Source organism: Phoenix dactylifera, chromosome 7, assembly GCF_051530095.1.
Source record: "Phoenix dactylifera cultivar Ajwa chromosome 7, Ajwa_hap1_PhDact_Kaust_v1.1, whole genome shotgun sequence".
Classification (NCBI taxonomy): domain Eukaryota; kingdom Viridiplantae; phylum Streptophyta; class Magnoliopsida; order Arecales; family Arecaceae; genus Phoenix; species Phoenix dactylifera.
This window is the reverse complement of record NC_143196.1, coordinates 33,110,839-33,131,759: the sequence shown is the minus strand read 5'-3', so window position 1 is coordinate 33,131,759 and position 20,921 is coordinate 33,110,839. Positions and strand designations below refer to the sequence as shown.

General features: G+C 38.1%; 1 protein-coding gene across 1 annotated transcript; it reads left to right on the top strand.

Annotated features, from left to right (window-relative positions):
• The first annotated feature begins 869 nt into the window (after positions 1-869).
• On the top strand, positions 870-16,012 carry LOC103696691 (protein TITANIA-like). Its single transcript, XM_008778381.6, has 2 exons — positions 870-2,973; positions 14,992-16,012. The coding sequence occupies exons 1-2, from the start codon at positions 1,176-1,178 to the stop codon at positions 15,546-15,548; spliced, it is 2,355 nt and encodes a 784-aa protein (XP_008776603.3). The 5' UTR covers positions 870-1,175; the 3' UTR covers positions 15,549-16,012.
• Positions 16,013-20,921: the final 4,909 nt, after the last annotated feature.

Sequence of the window (20,921 nt, the reverse complement as noted above, 5' to 3'; positions counted from 1 at the left end):
AAAAAAGAGAAAAAATTAAATTCCACCCGAGCATTAATCATTGGAGTATCTGCTTGATCATTATTATTCATTATTTAATATACAATAAAAATTTAATTATTTATTTTTTTATTCATTATAATTTATTATATTGTTATATCATATTTTAAAAAATAGTAACCTATAGGCAGTGCAAGATAGATGCTATTTTTTATGGTTTGTAAAATAATTCTCATGCGTTGATAATATTATACTAACGAAGATACGAACACGTATTCCAGACCAGACGAGTACCCACGACCTAATAAACCCCAACATTAACACTTCCCTTTGCCGCAGCCGGCTAACTAAGTCAACGATTACGTCATACTTCCAAGTTCCAATGTCCCCATTAATTAGGGAATTATCGTAATTTCGCCCCTTTCACGCGTGCCCGGAGGTCGCGGACCCCGTCCTCTCGTCCAAGCGCCCGTCCGCGGTAACTTACTCCCTCGAACACCATACCCCGTTCCATCCCGCCTCTCGCGGATTTAACATCCACTTCATCAAACTGCCAGTATCAACTTGGCACGTTAACATAAAATATCCCGCCGAGTATCTTAAAGCCAAGAAGGTTTTCTTTGTCTGACTTTTTCACATGTAGTCCCTGGTCAAATATTGTGTAACGGATAGCTGCAGCCCCTTCGCTCAGTCCGTGCTCAAATTTCGCTTTCCCATACCCCCTTATGGACATTAATTAACCCCTATTTCCTCTCATTCAGAATCCAACCGGAATTAATGATCAGAATCTTTGCGCCAGATATTTTACACCCGACCCTAGTTTTGACAATCTTTAACTTTTAGTACCAGCGCAAGAATCATTAAATAATAAATATAGAGGTTAATTGTTCGAAGACGCTTTGGATAGGGACTACAGTATAAAATGTAGTCCAATGCAGGGGCAAGAATCAATTTTTGCCGAGAGAGGTTAAATCGACGCGGAGAAAGAAAAGCGGAGCGGAAACGGAAAGGGGGGAGCGGAGACAAGGAGGAGCCGCGAAGACGACGAGGTGAGAGCGCGAGGGAGAGACCCCCCCCCCCCCCCCCCCTTCTCTCTCTCTCCAAACCCTAACCTCTCTCTCCCAAAACCCTCGTCCTTCGATCTCTCGCAGCACTTTTCTCCCCTCATTCCCCTTGTTTGCTTCGTCCCTTCCACCATGCTCGCCGATTCGGATCCCTCGAAGGATTCGGCTTCGAGGCCCGACGCCGCCCAACCGAACCCTAAGCCCCTCGATCTCGAAAAACCCAACCCGAGATCCAGCCTTTTCGGCGGCGATGGCGGCGGCGGGAAGACCGGCACTTCCTCCACCGCCGCCCCCCAGGAGCTGACCCTCAGCTACCTCTGCGAGAACCCCAAGCCGGGGCTCCAGGAAAAGGACGGCCTTGGGAGCGATCTCTTCGTGGCGATAGAGAAAGCCCGAGCCAAAGGGAAGGAGATCGCCGTGGACCCGCCTAACGACGGCGGGGAGCGGTGGGTCGAGAGGGATTTCCTCCAGCTTGCCGGCGGCAAGGTTCCGGGGAAGCGGGAGGGGCCGGAGGGGATCGAGGGGGAAGGTCAGGAGAAGAAGGTGAAGATCGAGACCCTAAACCTCTCCCTCGGCCCGCCCAACCTCTCCCTTTCGCTCAATTGGGCGAATCTGGCAGCACCGTCAGCGACTGTCTCCGCCGCCGCCCCCGCTCCCGCTGCTCCCTGTTCGGCGGCGCCGGTGGTGGCTGCCGCTCCGGTGAAAAGGAGCTTTAGCAACAACACCCGTGCAACCAATTCTAACGACTATGGCGCCTCGCTCTCCTACTCGTGCTCGGCAGCCTTCTCTCACAACCCCAGCTGCTCCCTCACCAGGAATTCCACTGAGAATTTCGATGTGTCAAGGGAGAACGATACAATGTGGTACGCCGGGGAGGGGACGAACGGCTCAGTCCACAGTCGGTTCAAGCCTGTGGGTGATAGCGTCACCTTCTCGAACCTCGGTGGCTTCCCTCACATGCAGGGAGAGAACAAGGAGGCGGGCAACAGTCTGTACCAGGTGAGCAGCTCGGAGAACATCTCCTTCTTCCCAGCTGAATTGCCTGCAAGTGCCCCGAAAGCTAATGCTGGTGCAAGCTTGGATACTGGAAAGGGGGGCATGATGCTTACGAGGCTGTTGAAAGAGGTAGTATCGGAGGCAGTCCCTTACATGGCGCAGATACTTCAAGATTTTCCAACCGAGTCGTTGGAAGCTGTGAAGGAGTCTCTGAGAAATCTGATGAGCATGCCGGAAAAGAGGGATGAGTTTGCTAGCCTCCAGGGAAGGCTTGAGAGGAGATCAGACCTTACGTTTGAGACCCTCTCAAAGTGTCACAAGACACAGCTTGAAGTTCTGGTGGCGATCAAGACTGGCATCGTGAATTATGTGACTGGAAAGGGCTGTATTCCATCGAAAGAGCTTGTTGAGATATTCTTGCAACTAAGGTGCCCAAATGTGAATTGCAAGAGCTTAGTGCCTGTCGATGACTGCGACTGCAAGATTTGCTCCAGCAAGAAGGGATTTTGTAGTGCTTGCATGTGCCCTGTCTGCCTGAAGTTTGATTGTGCTTCAAATACATGCAGTTGGGTTGGGTGTGATGTTTGCTCCCATTGGTGCCATGCTGGTTGCGGAATTGAAAAGAATCTGATTAGGCCTGGGCCAACCTTGAAGGGTCCAATGGGCATGACAGAGATGCAGTTCCTGTGCCCTGGGTGTGGGCATGCTTCTGAGATGTTTGGATTCGTTAAAGAAGTTTTTAACTGCTGTGCAAAGGATTGGCGTCTTGAGACTTTGATGAAGGAGCTGGACTGTGTTAGGAAGATCTTCCGTGCTAGTGAGGATTTCGAAGGGAAGGGGCTGCATGCGAAGGCGGAAGAAATTCTCAACATGCTTGGCAAGATGCTTATTTCACCTATGGATGCATGTAGCAACATGCTGCAGTTTTTCAAGTGTAAGTTTCCTAACTGATCTTTAATTAGGTTGTGATTTATTATTTTCCTTACAATTGCCTCTCTCAAATTCCTTGGTCTTACTTATTGCATCAGAGACATTATTTTAGGAAGGTTATCGATTTCATCATGAAATATGAATGAACCTCAATCTATAACTGATTTGCTTTATATATTAATGTTCTGCTACTTTTCTTATTATTGCACATTCTGTTTCTTCTTGGATGTGCTAAAAATGTAGTTCTTATTGATGAACTGTGTATTCATATTCTGTCAATTGCCTTTTTCTTAAGGAAAAATTACTGTTCTCTGTTAGCATTGATGTTTTGTCAGCTGTCCTCTATTATCAGTTCAACACAAAAATCACGTTCTAGTTCTGTTTTTTTTGGCGCAGTTATTGTGTGTCATTGTTGCTATTGTTGTACCTCTCTTCTGCAATTCCTTGATTCATTATCACTTTCTATTTTAGTGCATCTGTATGAAAACTCATGCTAATATAGGTAAATGCAGTTAAATATTTGTATGATTTACATCGCATGTTTCTCTACCTAGAACAATCAATGTCGTATGCTGATATGAAAACATATTTTTCATTTTTTGCCTAAAACTATAATAGATATGACTCAGTAGGCCCTCTTTATGTTTCTTTTGTCCCCTCTATGTATTATGTGTTCTTCTTGATGTTACTCCATGTAAGGAATCAGAAAATACTGGATCCCCACCTACACAAGCAAATTGTTGATAAAACTCCAAAATAGCATTTTCTTTTGACCCAATCTTTTTTTTCTCCTTATCATTCGAAAAAGACAAGAAAATTTTAGGATAACAAACATTATCTAGAATTTTTCTTAGATTCGAACCCATAGCTAATGATAGAACTAGAATAGATATTTTTTGTTTTCTACTCACGTGGGCCCATATCCTTGCTTTTCTATCAATTTCTAAGACGGTATTTTGAAAATAATTAATTATCTTGAATATATCAACCATTTCTTTATTTTCCGATCGCCTGGAAGGGACAAAAGAGGTGAGTCAGGTATAAACAACTGATCTTATCCCATCAAATTGGGGTCCAGTAAATGAATCCTGTTAAGCCATCAGTTCTTATGAAAGACCAACTCTTCCGGGCTTAGTAATGCTTCATGTCTTCTTTTTGGTTCCGCCCGTCTCTTTACCTATCTATGGCATTTTCTTTTCAGGGCTATATCTAGCCTAAATTTTCTCTGAGATCAGTTTTAGCTCAAGTTATAAACCACAGTAATACCTGCATGCATTTATAGTTTATTTTTCTGTTCTTGTTAAGCTAAAAAATGATCAATATTTGTCAAATCTATATGGAATTCTTCTTATCTCCATTCCTATCATAATTCAAATTCTTGGTCATAGAAAAAAAATATTTAGACAAGGCAATTCAATTATTTAGACATGATACATTGTTTAAGTGTCTTGCCTAGCTGGGTACACCATTTTAAAATATGGTCCATGCAGCCGCATACATGCCAGCATATCCAGATGCATCTAGTGGCCTAGAATGCATTGCATTGGGCCAACACGGTTGCTATGTGTGGCCAACCTGCAGGGTTGCCAGGCACCTGCATAGGCCAATGTGGTCTGCACGTTTCCTGGGCCCTATAATAGTGACCTCTTATTTTTCTCCTTACCTCTCTTCTCTTCATTTGTTAATTCGTGAACATGTTTATTACATTAATGTATTTGAAAGTTGAGTATAGTGCTAAGGATATTCCTATTTCTTTTATTTAACATGTAATAAGATGCTTAAAATTAAATAACTGTAAAAATATGTACTTTTCTTATTTTCTGATTTTTCACCTATTTACTTCTAATTTGCAGTTATTTTTTATCTTTTTTTGAAACTTATTTAATTTTTAATATTTCTGAAGTACCAATCACTTATGCACCTCCAGCTGCTTATATGCTGTGCATTACCACACCTGCCCTTATACTGCAGCCGCCTTTTAAAGCTTTGGGTACATATGAGTCAAGGCTTGGACTTTGTGATGAAATGCTATGTTTCTCATGAAACTAGCACATACATTTTTAATGATGTAGTTATTTGCCTTGCTTTAAGTATTAGTTAACTCATAGAATCTCTTTAATAGATGAGCTTGGTCATGCTCAGCAGAAGGACTAAAACCATTCATTTTCATTAGAATACTTGGTGATGTCACTCGAAGTGATCTCTGTTCTTTTCCTTGTTTCTAATTTGCTTTGCTCTTTCTGACATTCATTGAATATAGGGCTCCTGTGGACCTGAAATATTCTGATATTTGTGGTCCTTCACCTGTCAATTAAAAAGACTTCATTCATATTTCCTTATTTTCATGTCTATTCAAGATTCCCATCACTTTGTATGATTCAGCATTTTCAACATAAGCTAGCATCAAGACTTTACTACAATGGTGCCTGCTTAATTTCCTATATCCGCTGAACTCTTTTGATCTAATCATGGAGAGTTTTTCTCAAAATATTTTTGAAATTAAATTGCATCTCAAGGCACTCTTCGTCAACTTCTTAATACTTAAATTCAACACCACAACAGGGATTTATCAAGAGGAGACAGTATCCTTGATCTTCTGTCTTTTCCTTGCTCGAGTAGCAGTTTTTCAGATTTTTTTATTATCTCACCACTTCTTTCTCATGTTTCACCCTACAAGTGTCTGTGTGGTAGAAAATCAAATTCCTCTCTTTTGCATGGGTTTCATGTCTTTCTTGTTCCACATGGCACTGTTTAGAAGCTCTCATTGTCATTCAGCCAATGGTGTTTTCCATGGAACATGCTCTCAAGTATAAGGACTATTAGTTTCATGTTTCTCATGCCTGACATATATATGTTTCGCTCACTGTTTACCTTAGAGAGCATGTGTTCCAAAATGTTTAAGCTTTTCTGTTCCATCTATCTGCCCTTTACGATGCCATAGATACCCTCTTTTTCTTGAACATAGTAGGATCAAAATGTCGAGATGGCTATGTAAACAAGTTAAGATGGATAAAGCAAACAATTGAGTATTTAGAAAAGGCATAGTTATTAAAGACAGTTATTGCTTCAAATTTGGACAAAGTGATGAAAAATTTAGAAGATGTATGGACATATGGAATGAAAAATAAAGTAGTTTTCTTGAAGAATGGTGCTCAAAATGTTGTTGACAGGTTGAGAAATAAGTACACCAATAATAACCTATCATTGCTGGAAGTTGTGAGAAAAAACTTATAAAAACTTGCAGTGACACCAAAGAAAGCCTTATTGGAATTGGTTAGCTTCTAAGGTTTTGTGGTTTTGAAGCCAACTAGTTGGGAGTACGCTTCATGGTTGTTTTCAAGGTTACCTCCCTTCCACCCCATCACAGTTTTCTTCCCCTCGGACACCTTAGATGTCTAAACTCATTTCCTGAGTTTCTTCACCTTTTCTGTTCTATACCCACAAGGCCTCCAATACAGTTCCAACGTCGTTGCCTGGAGAACATTTTGAGGAAAAGTGGTTTTCTTGGCAAGATCTGGCCCTCTGTCCTCTCTTTGGTGCCTTTTTCTCCCTCCTTGTATTCTTTATTTGCTCTTCCTTTCTTGTCTAATCTTCATTTTTGATTAGCTGAGTACATGTAGTTATTATAAACTTGCAAAATAATATGAAATACTACTTAATTAGTTGCTCATATTCATTATAACATACACTTATATTCCGTGAGTCTTTAGAAATATGTACTGTTGCCTGTATTTTGACTTTAGGTCAACATCAAACAATCTACTTGAACCTCAAAATCCCAGAAATTTTTAGCACCAAATCCTAACCCCTAAACCTTAGAGTAGATCTATCAGGCATCCCAAATTTGTATAATTGCTAATTTTTTGACTTATGTTCTATTATCAGATTTATGACACAAGTTACCTATTAAAACCAAACCCCAAAATTTCCTTATCCCTTATGTCTACCATCGCATATGTGTTAACCCTTTGCTTGGTCTTGCTTAATGAAGATTTGCTTTGTATCATGTTGATGATTTAATGTTGCATTAATTGGAAGGTAGGAGTTGGACTAGGAGCAAGAACCAAAGAGGGTTAAAGAAATGATAAATTTTATATTTGCATAAATCATTTTGGCATCAGAATGGGTGCAAGAATGGGAGCATGGTTTTAGATATACTAGGGTAGTGTTTGGTTGTGAAATGATTTTTGAAGGAATAAAGAAGAACTATCCATGTACTATAGAAGGTATATAAATTATTTCGATAGTAAAAAAAAATGTGAAATTTGGTTTGAGGAATAAGTAGAGGAGATATCATATCGTGATGTTTTTTGGCGGAATAAGTTGAGGGGATAATTGGAATTTTATATTGTTTGGACAAAATTGTTCGAAAATGGCCAAGTGTGAAGGCTTTCTTGTGAAATTGCTCCCTCCCCCTTTCCCGGTCAACAATAATTTAATAAGAGTCATCACTAATTCACTTAGCATATTGGGCTGGACAAATTATCAAAAAGCATATCCCAAAATACATTGTTGAATCGCTATTCAATTTACTGATAAACATCAATGAAACCAAACTAACTTAAAAACTTATTAACTTTGCTCCGATGCAATACAATCTTTAGGGCATCCACCATCAAACAAATTCATCATGTGGATCATCGACATAAAAATCTCAACTCAATTAAATAAGGATTTTAAACACACTTAACCAAAGGCCATTAACAACTATAAAAAATGTACATATATGATAAGAAACAACTAAACCCAAAAAATTTATTTCGCAAGCTTGCAATCTTGATATCAGACCTTGTATCGATAGCATCTTGCTACGGTGTCAATACACCCAATATGGGGGTTGGTTCGGCATAACGATACTTGGTACACCTCCCATATTGTCAACCAATTCGGTGCTGATATGGTGGTCTACCTGGTATGCATCGGTATGGTGTACCATATCATTCCAAAGAACAACTTCTAAAAATTGCCAACTGTATTCTAATATAACAACAGTGATTACAACTTGAATACCCAAAAATTGCTTTCACATCCTCTCTTGGCTTCCCTTCATCACTCCATAGGTATGTCCCACTAACCATATCCAGAAACACAAAACCCTTCTCCAATCACCTGTCAATATAAAGCTAGTTCACCAAAAGTTCATAAAACTTTGTATACTTAATAGATAATCAATATGCTTCTACTCAATAAAAGAAGCTAAGTGTTTCTCTTCTTTAAAGTAGAAGGAAAAAATGAAGAATCCCATCAAATGGCCATAAAATATTCCATTTAGAAGTAAAGTATCTAAATAATTTGACACAACCATTCATCATTCTAGTCGAGATTAGGTTGAAAACTGTGTATTTTCTTGAATAAGAAACATTTTCATGGAACATGTTCATATAAAACCCAATTCACCAAACAGAAAAATGCATCAAACTCAAATCTAAGTCATTTAACATATATCCATTATTCTCCAAATACAAAAAAGGTAAAAACGGGTATATGTTCTTGCTTGAAATTTAAAAAAAGAATGCTTCAGTTGTCCATGTAAAACTACATTCACCAAAATAATCAAGGTTTTAAATTAGAACTAGATTAAAGAAGAAAAATAATCCAACTACCTAATTCATTGAAAACCCATGAAAGTTTTAAAATTCTCAATAAATGATGAACTACTTATAAGCCCACCAATCACAGAAAAATGGAGGAAAAGATTATTTTTTCATAATTGTAAGAAAAATCCCACCTTTTTTCGCATCAAAGCTTGCCTTTTTTTCTCAAATTGTTGTTGACATAGTCTCGATCTCCGAAGAGTAGTTGGAGATGGGGGAAGCGGAAGGCAACTGGAAGGTCTTCTAGGTGAAGCATCTAGCAATGGTGGCAAAGAGGAAGATGAGGATTAGGCACAAGGGGTACATCATCAGGAGGCTTCGCTGGTCGCCCATTCGCCAAAATCCGATGAGGGGAGGGTTCTGTTCACCATCGGTGAGGTAGAAGACAGGGATCTCCCTCTCTTTCACCTCTTTTACTTGTCGAGATCTCTCTTGGTTGGGGAAGGAGGGAAGAAGTTCGTAATGGAAGAGGATAAATTTGCGATGGAGTTTTCGGCTATCAAGTCTCTAAAGCAACTCGTCAACCATGATCAACACCCATGTATGGAGATAGGGAGGAGAGGGAAGAGTAGATGAAGGTAATGGAAAAGGGGGAAAGTGACAGAGGCCGTACCAAAGATATAGTGGCCGAGGGCATTTGGTACTTGGGTGGAATAGCCTTCCACCTAATTCTGTATAAAAATCCAGTCGTGTCGTTCCCCTAGAATAAGGTTATGATGCAAGTGGGAGGCATATCACCTTAGGCATCATCAATAGGTAAAGCCTATATAGCAGAATAAGTGGAGGAATAGGTGGTTATCCCTCCACTTATTCCCCATCCAAACAATGTCTACGTGTGTCAATGGGTTGGTGATGCTTGGGCATGAAGCAAGCCTGAATTTTTTAAATCTCAGGCTTGAGCTTGGTCTGGCTTGGACAAGGCGTAGGAGTATCAAGTTCGATCTTCACTTGATTGAGGGTATTTTCTTAGCTTGGGCCAGGCTCAAACAGGTGCTATTAATTTTTTTATCAAATTCTCAGCCTCATGCGAGAATGAAGTATGAACACTATGTGGGCCTTTATTTCTAGGCCTGATCCTGGCCTATAATCCTAAAATCTAAGCCCAAGCTTTTTTTTTTTAATTTGGTTGGGTCTTCATTCAGGCTGGCCCGGCCCATTGATAGTCCTGGGATACACCCTATTTAGTGCTAGTTAGCTGCATCCTTGTTACATGAAGATTTAAGGGATTGTCTTCAATTACAATTAGAAGGACTATAAAAACATTATATATAGATATCTTGTACACACTACGTAATCAGTTAAGATTGGCCTTTCTTACTCATCTACTCCAATACTGAAAGTTGGAGACCATAAAACTAGGATTGCATAGCTTAGTACATTAGATGAATCGTATGGACCATAGTGATAGCATGCATAGTTATGGATAGGTAGTTGCAGAGAAGGTATATTTGGGAATAATTTATTGATTTGTAAAAACCACAAAACGTCTGATAAAAGAGAGGACCTCATCTATTTAGCTATATGTTTAATAAGAGCTAGAAAGGGCAAAGTTAGTGTCTATGTGCTTAAAAATAGGATTTTGGTATGCTTTGAATTGTCTGAGGATATGCCTCTTCATACGAGTAAATGGCAAAGTGGATGTATGGAGCTGCCTTAACTAGTTTGGAAAAGGAATGTGAGTTTATGTTTATGCTTTCCGTCTCAGCTCTGACTTGAAACATTGATGTTGCATTAATGCATGTTATTAGAAACATTTGCATTAGGGAATGGAAGATAGTTATCGACACCCAAGATTGGTGTCTTGTATCTAACTATTGGTCCATGTACTGGTACTTTTGGTTTGCCCGGTTACTGACACATGGTACACTGTTGGAGCCTGCACAATAAATATTTCCAATACCAATCTCAGTGTGGGGGGCTTTCCAAGCTCCATACTGGTATTGATACCATACTAGGTGGATTCGGTATGTCCTGCACTGCTTGGTATGGTACAATTGTTAAAACACCGCTCGAAATGAACTGCTTTATAACATCTTCGTTCTAAATTAAAATTCTTATCTTTGAAACATGTCTTGCAATGCCTACAATATAATCAATTTGAGAGTTGGGCGTCTTATTTACGGAAGCCTTTGTTCACAGAGATGGTCTCTTTGCAATAAGATTTAGTTCTCCAGGGATAATAAGCTTCTAAACAGCAGAGGATGTGATTGAGCATGTATCTCTCTCTTCTCTTATGTTCAACCTGGAGATGGTGATTTTACATGTGAAGGCAGCTTCATTATTTAATTTCACTGTAGTAGGAGTTTCTTTCATTCCTCCTATGTGAAACATCTATTCCTTTTGTCTCATTTGGTGACTCTTAAAATATGTTTAGTTTGATAGCGAAATAGCTATTGTTGGGGTAGAGTGTAAATAGGATGAGATAAGACCGTGGATGATTAGAACGATGAGTATCTATAATTTGGAGCCTTAAGAGATGATATATGATAATTAGAATGGTTGTTCTCATTAAATCTGATTGCTAACCTATTCTGGGAATGGATAAGCATTTTGGTAGAGCAATCAATTTGTTGCTAGCCAAGTTATAGTTCCAAAAAATATACAGTAGCGGTTGGCATGAGCTATGGCATCTATATTAATTTCTGTCTCCAGAAAAATTCAAGATGTTCTATCTTAAGGATTAAAGAAAAGCATGTCATACTCGTGCTGATCACGGATTGCTGCGATAAGGTATCATATCGTGCCTTGCTATGCTGAGGGCTATAAAATAGAAAATGCGCTTATGCTAGCGCATATCAATTTTGATTTGCAATGGTTCCTATGCACGAAACAGTGGTGCCTGCATCTATGTCATGCCATACCCGTCCGATATACTAAGTACCAAAAATACAATACCTATATCCTTGGTTTTATCCAAGAAAGATCAAAGTATAAGGAATTATTATTTAAAGTATCACTGGACGTGTAGTATCGCATTTGTTCTTTCCTAGAAAGTCCTCAATGGGCATTATTTTAGTTGCTTGGAGATTAAATTTATCAATTTGAGGTGAAGGAAACGAATTCTTCCATCTAATCTAAAAAGTGGAAAGAAAGAAAATGAAGATGGAAGGAAATGAATAGGCAAATTTGTAAAAAGTGGACATATATGATGTTAAATTTGTAGAAGTTGCTTATGTTATATCACTTAATTGGGGAAGGATGGAAAATGGAATGGCATGAGATGATATCCAACCAGGGCCTTGTTATTTTGTGCCAAAAAAGACAAGACGAGTGAAGATTGAGTTGCCTCCAAGGAGTTTGAGAAAATGTATGATGTTGCGACATGGTTTGCCCATTGTATTCCAAGTTCCATTTTGCAACAAAACGCGGGAATATAAAAAGACAGAAAAGATGTAGGGAGTGGTACAATGTAGATATGCAGTTGATACTCCTTGATACAGTGCAGTATGGGGCAGTTTGGGCTCAGCATGCTAAAACCAAGGTGTATCGAGTCCCCATGCCTGTCCATGCTAGGTATGGTTCAATCATTTTGGGGTTGGTATGTGTAGTCTCAAATCCTTACTCCCACAGATTGATATGAGCTGACACAGATCAGCATACACGATATAGTTGCTACTAACCATTGTAACATGTCCGTATATAGCTAGTAAGTTATGTATTAAGTTGTTTAATACAATATATACTAGGACCTAAATTATAGTTACTTGCAGTAAACTCTTGTGGAATCAAATTTCAGTGGCCAGTAATTCAGACATCTCAATGGGTAACTGTTACCAAGATGAACCATACACGATAATGTCGTGGCTAAGATGGAAGACTAGAGGATTTTAAAAATAACTGAGATACTCCAATATCTGAGACATGTATAGCAATCAAGATCAAAATATCAGCTGGTATATTGAAGACAAGATTATGTATTACATTTTGAATTAATCTGGATTTTTGATAATCAAAAGTTCTTAATAAGATGATAAGAAACATATTGAGATATCTGACCGATGTAGCAGTAGTTATATCAATGAATATCATGAGATATATTAGTTATATTGGTCAAACCAACCCCAAATTGTTGGGATTAGATGATTATGATTTTGATATTAGTTATATTGGTCAAAATAATAAGAGCCGAAATTTTATCTAAATTGTATCTATGGGTGTTGAATAGTGGTGCAAATTGGTATCTCACTTGAGATCTGGATTGAGATGAAAGCCATCTAAGGAATTGAGCATCCATTCTCCAGAATGGATAAAGAGACGTGATAAGTAATATCGTGATTTTGTTGATAAGCAACTAATGAAAAATAGGAAGTGGAAGGCAAATACTATCTGTTGTATCAAACAAATCAAATACTTGCGAGGCTGCAAGCAGGTTAAGGAGGCTAGGATTCAAATTACGCCTGTCTTCTGATGTTTCAATCCTTATTATTTGATTGAAACCAAGCCAGCATGCAAGTCATAGTTCAGGTTTTGTATGTAAACACTGAGTGCAGGTTAAAGTAAGGTGTGCAGTCTCGATACCATATCCCGTACCGAGTGGCGATATGGTACATACCTCAGTACCAACACTTGGCACAAGGAGCTACCGAGTTTTGGTACCTTACATATGGTAGGTAGACCCTTTATTGGGCTGTATTGTCTGGTACATCAAACCATGGGTCAAAGTTTGGGTCCAAGTTTGAAATTTTTTGGGTCATCGTTAGTTATACTGTTTCACTATTTGAGTCGAACTCCAGGTTCAGAACAAGTTTGGCTCCGGCTTGAACCCTCACCTGCCTTTCCTTTCTTTCCGTCGTATACCCAGTCCTCCCTAACCTCAGCCCTTTGTTCCAATATAAATTGGTCAGTAATATTCAAAATAACGTTAACTAAATAAATTGTAGGCTCATCTTATGCAACATGCAGCAACTTTTTTCCTGATATAAATTTTGTTGCTTTTTCAGAGATACTGTTTCTTCACTCATGTCTCATCTTGCCCTGGCTTTTCAGGGTTTAGCCTTAACATCTTACTCTTCCAAAAATTCTACCTTCTTGGCTGTATTGCACATTTCTGAATAGCGCATCATATTACACCAACTACAGTGACGTGGTCTATGACAAAACCAAAAAAAGAAAAAAAAAAAGATTCTGGTTATTGATGTGTTGTGGAGCCTTCAAAAAGAAAAACTATGGCACCGTGATAAGTCAATTTTAGAGGAATAATTCAGATTCGGTGCAATATTCTTCAATTATATGTGATCCTTGTTTTGAACTTTTTGTTGTGAAGAAACTTCATCATCTTCGGCCATTGCTCACGTGGCAAGTTGTTTCCACCTAGTGAAAGTATAACCTGCTGTAGGGTTACAATGGTCTCAAGTGTCTGTGCTGAGCTGGCACTGGCGCTCAGCATGGGTTAGCTTGACACCTATTTAACTCTTTCCATATATACACTTATTAAGAAAAGGATTTTTTTCCTTTTGTTTTGTTTTATCACCGTGAGGCAAGGGTGCCAGCACAACATGTACTGTGCAAGTGACCTGCACATTCACCGGCACCAATTCTAAAAGCCCTACCACCGACTTTCTTGGCATCCTAAAGATGATCATATGATTTTTGGGAATCTATAAATGACAGCTACCTAGTTAAGCAACGTAACTTGCACTCTCACCACTTATTGTTCTCTATACAATGTTTTATTATTGGACAATTCCTCTTGTAATACCATATTATTCTGTCCTTAAGTTGTCGTCTATGGTAAAGCTACAGTATTGTTGGTATCCTTGATCATCCTCTTATGCGGTAAAATTGCAAGATAGATCTTTTTATTCTCTTATGCAGCATTGAAGAAGAAAATATGATCAAGAGGCAGTAAGAAAGCATAATGAGGTTTGCTATTTCAATGTAGAACAATAAATTCTGAATAAGACGAAAAAAAACAGCTAGCTCCTCTTTTGTTGTTGCAAATTTTGCTTTGAACTTTTGTGTTACAAATAGCTAGCTCCTAAAAAAAAATTCATGCCCCATTCATTGTTGCTTAAAGCATATTTTTGTACTTTTTGATTTCTGAATTTCTTTTTTTAAGAATCTTGTTGCACGAGTGGAAACAAAGTGAACCAAGCATTCTCATGCTCTATGCTTCTTTTATCCCTAGTGCTAGTGTCCAGCAATATTTAAAGCATGAGGCCCAGTCAGCTATTAATATTAGATGCATGTGGACATGTACTAGAAAGCAGAACAGCTGCAAATTGGGTTACAAACTAAATTTACACATAGATGCGTGATAAAAGAGTGATTAATATCACATGCACATGAGACACAGTGTACAATCACAAACCTTCATGGCACCTAGTTTAAACGGTGGAATTTCTCCATATCCAACACTGGCATTTGTAATGTTGAGGGTTTGGACTTAAATCCTCAAACCTTACAGTTGATTATCTCACACTTTGCAGATGGAGTTACAGAGTTCTCTGTTACTGGCAGCTCCTCCAAAAACATACTAGGAACTCAAGCAAACAAGCATGCAGATGCAGTTCCTCTTCCGTCGTCAACAAATGTTACCCCTTCAAAGTCTGTATTTAACTTCAAACCAACCAGCTCTATACTAAAAATGCAAATAGATGCTCTCAAAACAGACCCGAAACCTCTTGCGCTTGAACCCCATTTCACCCCAGCAAAGGAGGATGGCTTTCAGAGCTTGGAGACTATTGTAAAGTTCAAAGAGGCAGAAGCAAATCTTTTCCGGAGGCTTGCAGATGAAGCCAGGAGAGAAGTGGAGGGCTACCGCCAGATTGCCCGTGCCAAGTCTGAGAAGCTGGAGGAGGAGTACACAACCAAGCTTGCAAAGCTTTGCCTACAGGAGGCTGAGGAGCACCGGAGGAAGAAGCTCGAGGAGCTCAAATTCCTTGAGAACTCCAACTGTGACTACCATAACATGAAGATGAGGATGCAAGCTGAGATTGCTGGCTTGCTTGAAAGGATGGAAGCAACAAAGAAGATGTGGGTATGATAAATATGATTGGTTCTCTTTGTACTGAAAATGCTTGACTTGTATATTATGTTTTTAGATGCTTTAAGCTTCCAAAAGCAAGTTTAGTCTGTGACAGTTGTACAAGTATTGTAAGTTTCACTTTTTGGTATTTAGTGGTGGTTTAAAAGCATTTTGTGAACCAATCAGTTTCCTGACAGTCTGTTCAACTATTCAACTTTGTGGGTCATCTGACATGCTGGAGAGGCAGGCACCAACTTCTAGTCGTAAAGTTCTTCTATGTTTTTTGATTGGTGAAATATGAAACGTGATATGTAGTGTTACAAATGGTAAGTGTTGTAGAGTTTGATGCAGGCAACAGAAAAGGTGATGAAATGCGGTCCATTAACACTAGGGGTGTCGTGTTTTTCTGTCTATTTCTGTATGCTGTTACTAATGTAAAAACTTTGTTTCTGCAATGACTACTGGCTGGTGACATTTTTGTACTTGTTAGTTTGCAGTTATATTCAGTTTTTAAGTTTCATCGTGCTCCTTTCTCCATTGTATCGAGAACTAGTTTAGTTATCAACTGAGTGTACTTTACCATGTTACAGGTTTACTGCATTACCCGAACAATTTTCTCATTCCTAGGTCAATGTAGGTTTCTATTTCTGGGAATATATTACTGCTGTCTCTAGTTCATTTCTGGTGCTTCTCTTGCGAAGGAAAAAAGGCCCTGCATTTAAGAAAGCATGTATTGGGAAAGAGAAAATGAAAGGAAAAAAAAAAAGCATGCATCAACTTTAGATCTGAAATGCTAGAGTATCTAGTTGTTTTGACCCATTTTAGAATAGACTTTTCTTATGCATAGAGGGCAGTATGGTGGATTCTGCCTCTTGTTTGATGCATCAATAGCTGACTTGCCATCTTCTTGGAAGCTACAATTCAAGCAACTGCAGATGTACTTGACAGTCGGAAGTTCCTAGAAGTTTGTGATGAGAAAAATATAATAGAAGAGGAAATATATTGGTTATATTAGTCATGATGATCGGTGTATTTGTATAGAAAACCTAGGCTATAGGAATCCTGTCCTCAGGATATAATGTTTGGTTAATTCAAGGATGCTGTAATTGCAGTGATTTTTTCTTTTAGGTATCATGAACAATTATATGATCAATCCAAGAAAAACGGCTATATATTATCTAAAACAATTAGAACTCGCGGGTTGTTCTTTTGTATGTGTTACAGAGAACATTTTGATCTTCTATAGTAGAGAACTAGAGATACCTTAGGTCATTTATATTTTTCAGCTCAGCTTAAAGAAGGCACCATTGAAGCCTGTCTTATGCCTCAGCGGATGGAGGCTTAGCTCAAGTATTTGGTACCTCTTCTTTATTAAGACGAGAAGATTGGTTTGAATCTTATTGATGCATTTCAAGATTTTGAAGCAATTACAGAGAACATGGAGGTTTTGAGAAGTAATTGTGTAAGGTTTAGTGCTCGGCCTTGGGCCCGGTGTAAGCCGAAGAGCTTACCGTGTACCTTCCAGTTTTTTTTTTCTTTTTTTTTCTTTTTTTTTTCATTGGTTCAAGCTGAAGAGCAGGCCATCACCCTTATTTCATTATTGTTATACCTGCCACTTCACGATCATGCCATATCATTTCACTGCCACATCATCAACATTATAGCGGCATTAGAAAATTTCCATTTCAAACCATCCTTTGAAATGTGCATTTTACCCTATAGTTGGAAAATTTAGAAGGCAGCCAACTGACCAATAAAACTGAAATCGGATCAGATACTAGCATATCTATATAGATATGGATACGGATATTCGGATCAGATACTAGCATATCTATATAGATATGGATATGGATGTTAGTCTGATGCAAAAATTCATGTCCATATTTAGTTTAAACAGATACAGATACAAAAAGTATAAATATAAATACAAATATAAATCATATAATTAAATTTTATGATCACATAATCAAAGATATTAGTAAGTGGATAATAAATTAAGTTAATAGCATGTTAATGTGGTTATTAATTTTTTTTAAAAGTTTAGAATTACAAATAGAATCGGATATTCGGATACGAATCGACTAGTTGTCTATCCATATTTATATTTTTTTTAACGAATATAAATATAAATACGGATATTAATCGGATACTTAAATTTCTATCTATTTTTAAATAAATTTGGATAAAAAATAAATATGGACGGATATCTGATTCTCTTTCACCTCTGCTGACCAACCCAGTTATGATAATTGGAGGACCATCCTTCCACACCCATTGCTTGTGAGTACCCACAGTGGTCATGGGCCAGAATTCATCAATCTTCTCCTTGAAAGTTATAATGAAGAGGACCCACAACTTCCAAAGGTAATTTATTACTCGAAAGTTTTCTAAAATAGATGATCATAAATATAAGTTTTATAAAATAGATTTTTTTAAAAAAAGAGTGAGATCTAGTTTCCGTAAAACTCTTTTTTTTTTTTCCAGTTTCATGACTTGACAAATATAATAAAACTAATTATATGAAAAACAATAAGACAATCTTTTTATAAAACTTGTTCATTTGAGTTTCTTTGTACATCTGTTTTAATAAAACTTTTTTTTTTATAAATCTTCCTATATATAATAGCAATGCTCGGAGATGTGACTCCACTCTCAATTAACTCCATTGCTATTTGTATTTATCTTGAATTTTCCTTCCTATTCATGTGTCCCTCTCTCTTACTCGCGCTGCATGTCATCTACTTGGTTAGAATACAAATTTCTAATAAAAGTGACTTCATATTTCTCTTAACCATTGCCTTTGAAAACACTCCCTTCTATAATATTATGCCCAACTTTTCACCTCTCTATCTTTTATATAGAAAGAAGGCACCAACTAGAATTAGGAATTAATTAGTTTATCACTTGGAGAAAAAAAAATTTGAATATAACCCGAATTGCATGGAATCATAGCCATCCATGAAAGATCGTTTCCTGTCATCTTCATTAGATTTACCCAGTTCATAACAATTTAACAAATGGGAGGACTCTGACAAGAAAGGCAACCTTAGCCCAAATCACTTGGAACTGAAAGACTTGTGGCTCCATTCTCGTCCCTTTCGACCCACCTTAACAACCTTTCTCATACATAACGACAGACCCTAGCTGAAAAATAAACTAATGCAGTCCCACTTATCAACCATCACCTTCAATATTGTACTTCCTTAAGGGAAGAAGAAACAAAAGTGGAATAAAGGGGGAACTACAATGAACTACGAGGATATTTCTCATGAAATGCATGGAAGAATCAAGACAATGGTGAGGTGATGCACTTCCATATGACAGCGGAACTACGAGGAGTTACATGCAAATTGAATCAAATCGAAAAATATCTCAAAATGAAGAAGCAGCTAAAACTTGGATCTTTTATTCAAAGGGATAATGTTAGACTAGTATATATGGGATAGCTCAGCTCAGCTCTATTTGGACTCCATCATCAAGTAGCTAGCCTGTGTGAATAAACTTCCGCATTGCTTAACCACCATGTTTAGACTACTTTTTCTTGTCATTGCCACTTTATCTTTGTCCATCCATTTGCATCCACAAGTATGAACAATTATATGTTCAAACCACCTTCTTAATCAACTTGTCAAGGATAAATTACTCACATTTATCGTTCAGGGACCTGCATTTGAGCATGTCTTGAGAGATAATCATAAGATCTTTTTGCTGCAATTTTTGTTGCTTAACAATCCGTGCTGCAGTGCTCCTAGTCCACATAGGCTATGGGTCAATCTGGCTTCGATACCAGAACTTCATTCAAAATGGTTAGCCGAAAAATATTATTTAAATTCTTTGATTCTATATAAATATTTAAAATCTATTTAATAAATAATTAATATGGTTTCATACTATTCTTCCTCACGAGCTCCTCATCTGAATCAATGGTGCTGCAATTATTTCATGCTGTTTGGTGGTATACACCACCCAACTAGCGTGAGGGCTGGTTGTCGCCATCAAAGGCCTGCTGCTCTTCGTGACTTGGATTAGGTCACACAACGGGTCGTGTTCCTCGCAAAGGACAATAAAAGGTTTGTACCACAAAAAAAAAAAAAAGGAGGACAAGAAAAGGTCAGAGAGGACGTGTAATACAATATATTAGGAAGTTGGCGTCCAGCATCCACTCGATGGGATTATTGACCTTCGGCAAACCATGCCAAGAAATTTTATGCACCAATGACTCATTGGCTGGAGGAAATTTCACCTTTTTCTCCTCCCAGCCAAAGTGGAAAAGGACGAGCAACGCCATGGAATAATTTGTCCCACACCTTAGTCCCGATTTCTACTCACCCCACATCATGACAGTGATTCGTGCGTGATTCCATGGTTCTGAGATGCAAATATGTTTAAACAAAATGTTCGAGATGCGGTTGGGATTGAAATCCATGGCTTGTTCTGGCATCCTAGCTTAAAATTCGAACACATTCACAAAAAATGGTAAAGATATTGATGGATTAATGGGCACAAATTTGAGGTTCGAGTTATCAAGAAGCAACATCTGAAAAAAAAAAAAAAAAAAGAAAGAAAGGAGAAGAAGATAACATTAGTTATGAATAACAATATTTATATCGACTAAAACTTGGACGGTGATTGCTACCTTCCTCCCCCTTCAAAAGAGGTCAAGAGTTGAAAACGAGTCAAAACAAGTTGTGATTTAAATATATAGGATGAGAGGCATGACAAATATTTCTACCCTTTCTTGATCAACTATTTGCTAAATTATCCTACTTGGAAGTCAGGAATTGGTCAGTATATGAAAGGTAGGGCTGTTTTCAGGTGGGGATTGGGTGACGTTTGCCCATTCCATGAGCACCACCTCATTGGCTAACTAAGAAAGCAGTGGAGCAGGGGGGGTTCAGCTTTATCTCCTAGGCATGAAGTGCAAGCAAGTCCACTGAGTGCATAGAATTTATTGCTATCAATGATGAGATTATGAGTTCCATTTCTAATAATTTATTGAGCTTAATTGGTAGAGAGAGCTACTCCCATTATGCAGCCAATCTACAAGCTTTCAGACCTAAATTATTAACAGATTCTTCAAAAATATTGAAAATTCATTCGAAGTAGCCCTGCCGACATAAACACTGAGAGGAGCTTCCGTGTCAATCACTTCTCAAAAATAACCTATAACCTGATTTATCTTTAGACAAATATGTCTACAACTATATATATAAAAAAAAGGCAATTTTAAATCTATTTTTATGAGAAAAAGCACGACAACTACATTTGGTATCGGCATAATGTGCACTTCGGTGTAATTTAGGCTTGTTCAATGCATTTTTTGTGCAATGGGTGCTAAGTTGAGGATCTGGCCTCAAAGATGTATAGACATCGTAGCATTGGAAGTAAAAT

Excerpts from the sequence above, each read along its gene's own strand:
- LOC103696691 (XM_008778381.6), top strand. The coding sequence starts at position 1,176 with ATGCTCGCCGATTCGGATCCCTCGAAGGATTCGGCTTCGAGGCCCGAC. Across the intron at positions 2,974-14,991 it reads CATGCTGCAGTTTTTCAAGT|ATGGAGTTACAGAGTTCTCT; the intron begins GTAAGTTTCCTA and ends CACACTTTGCAG.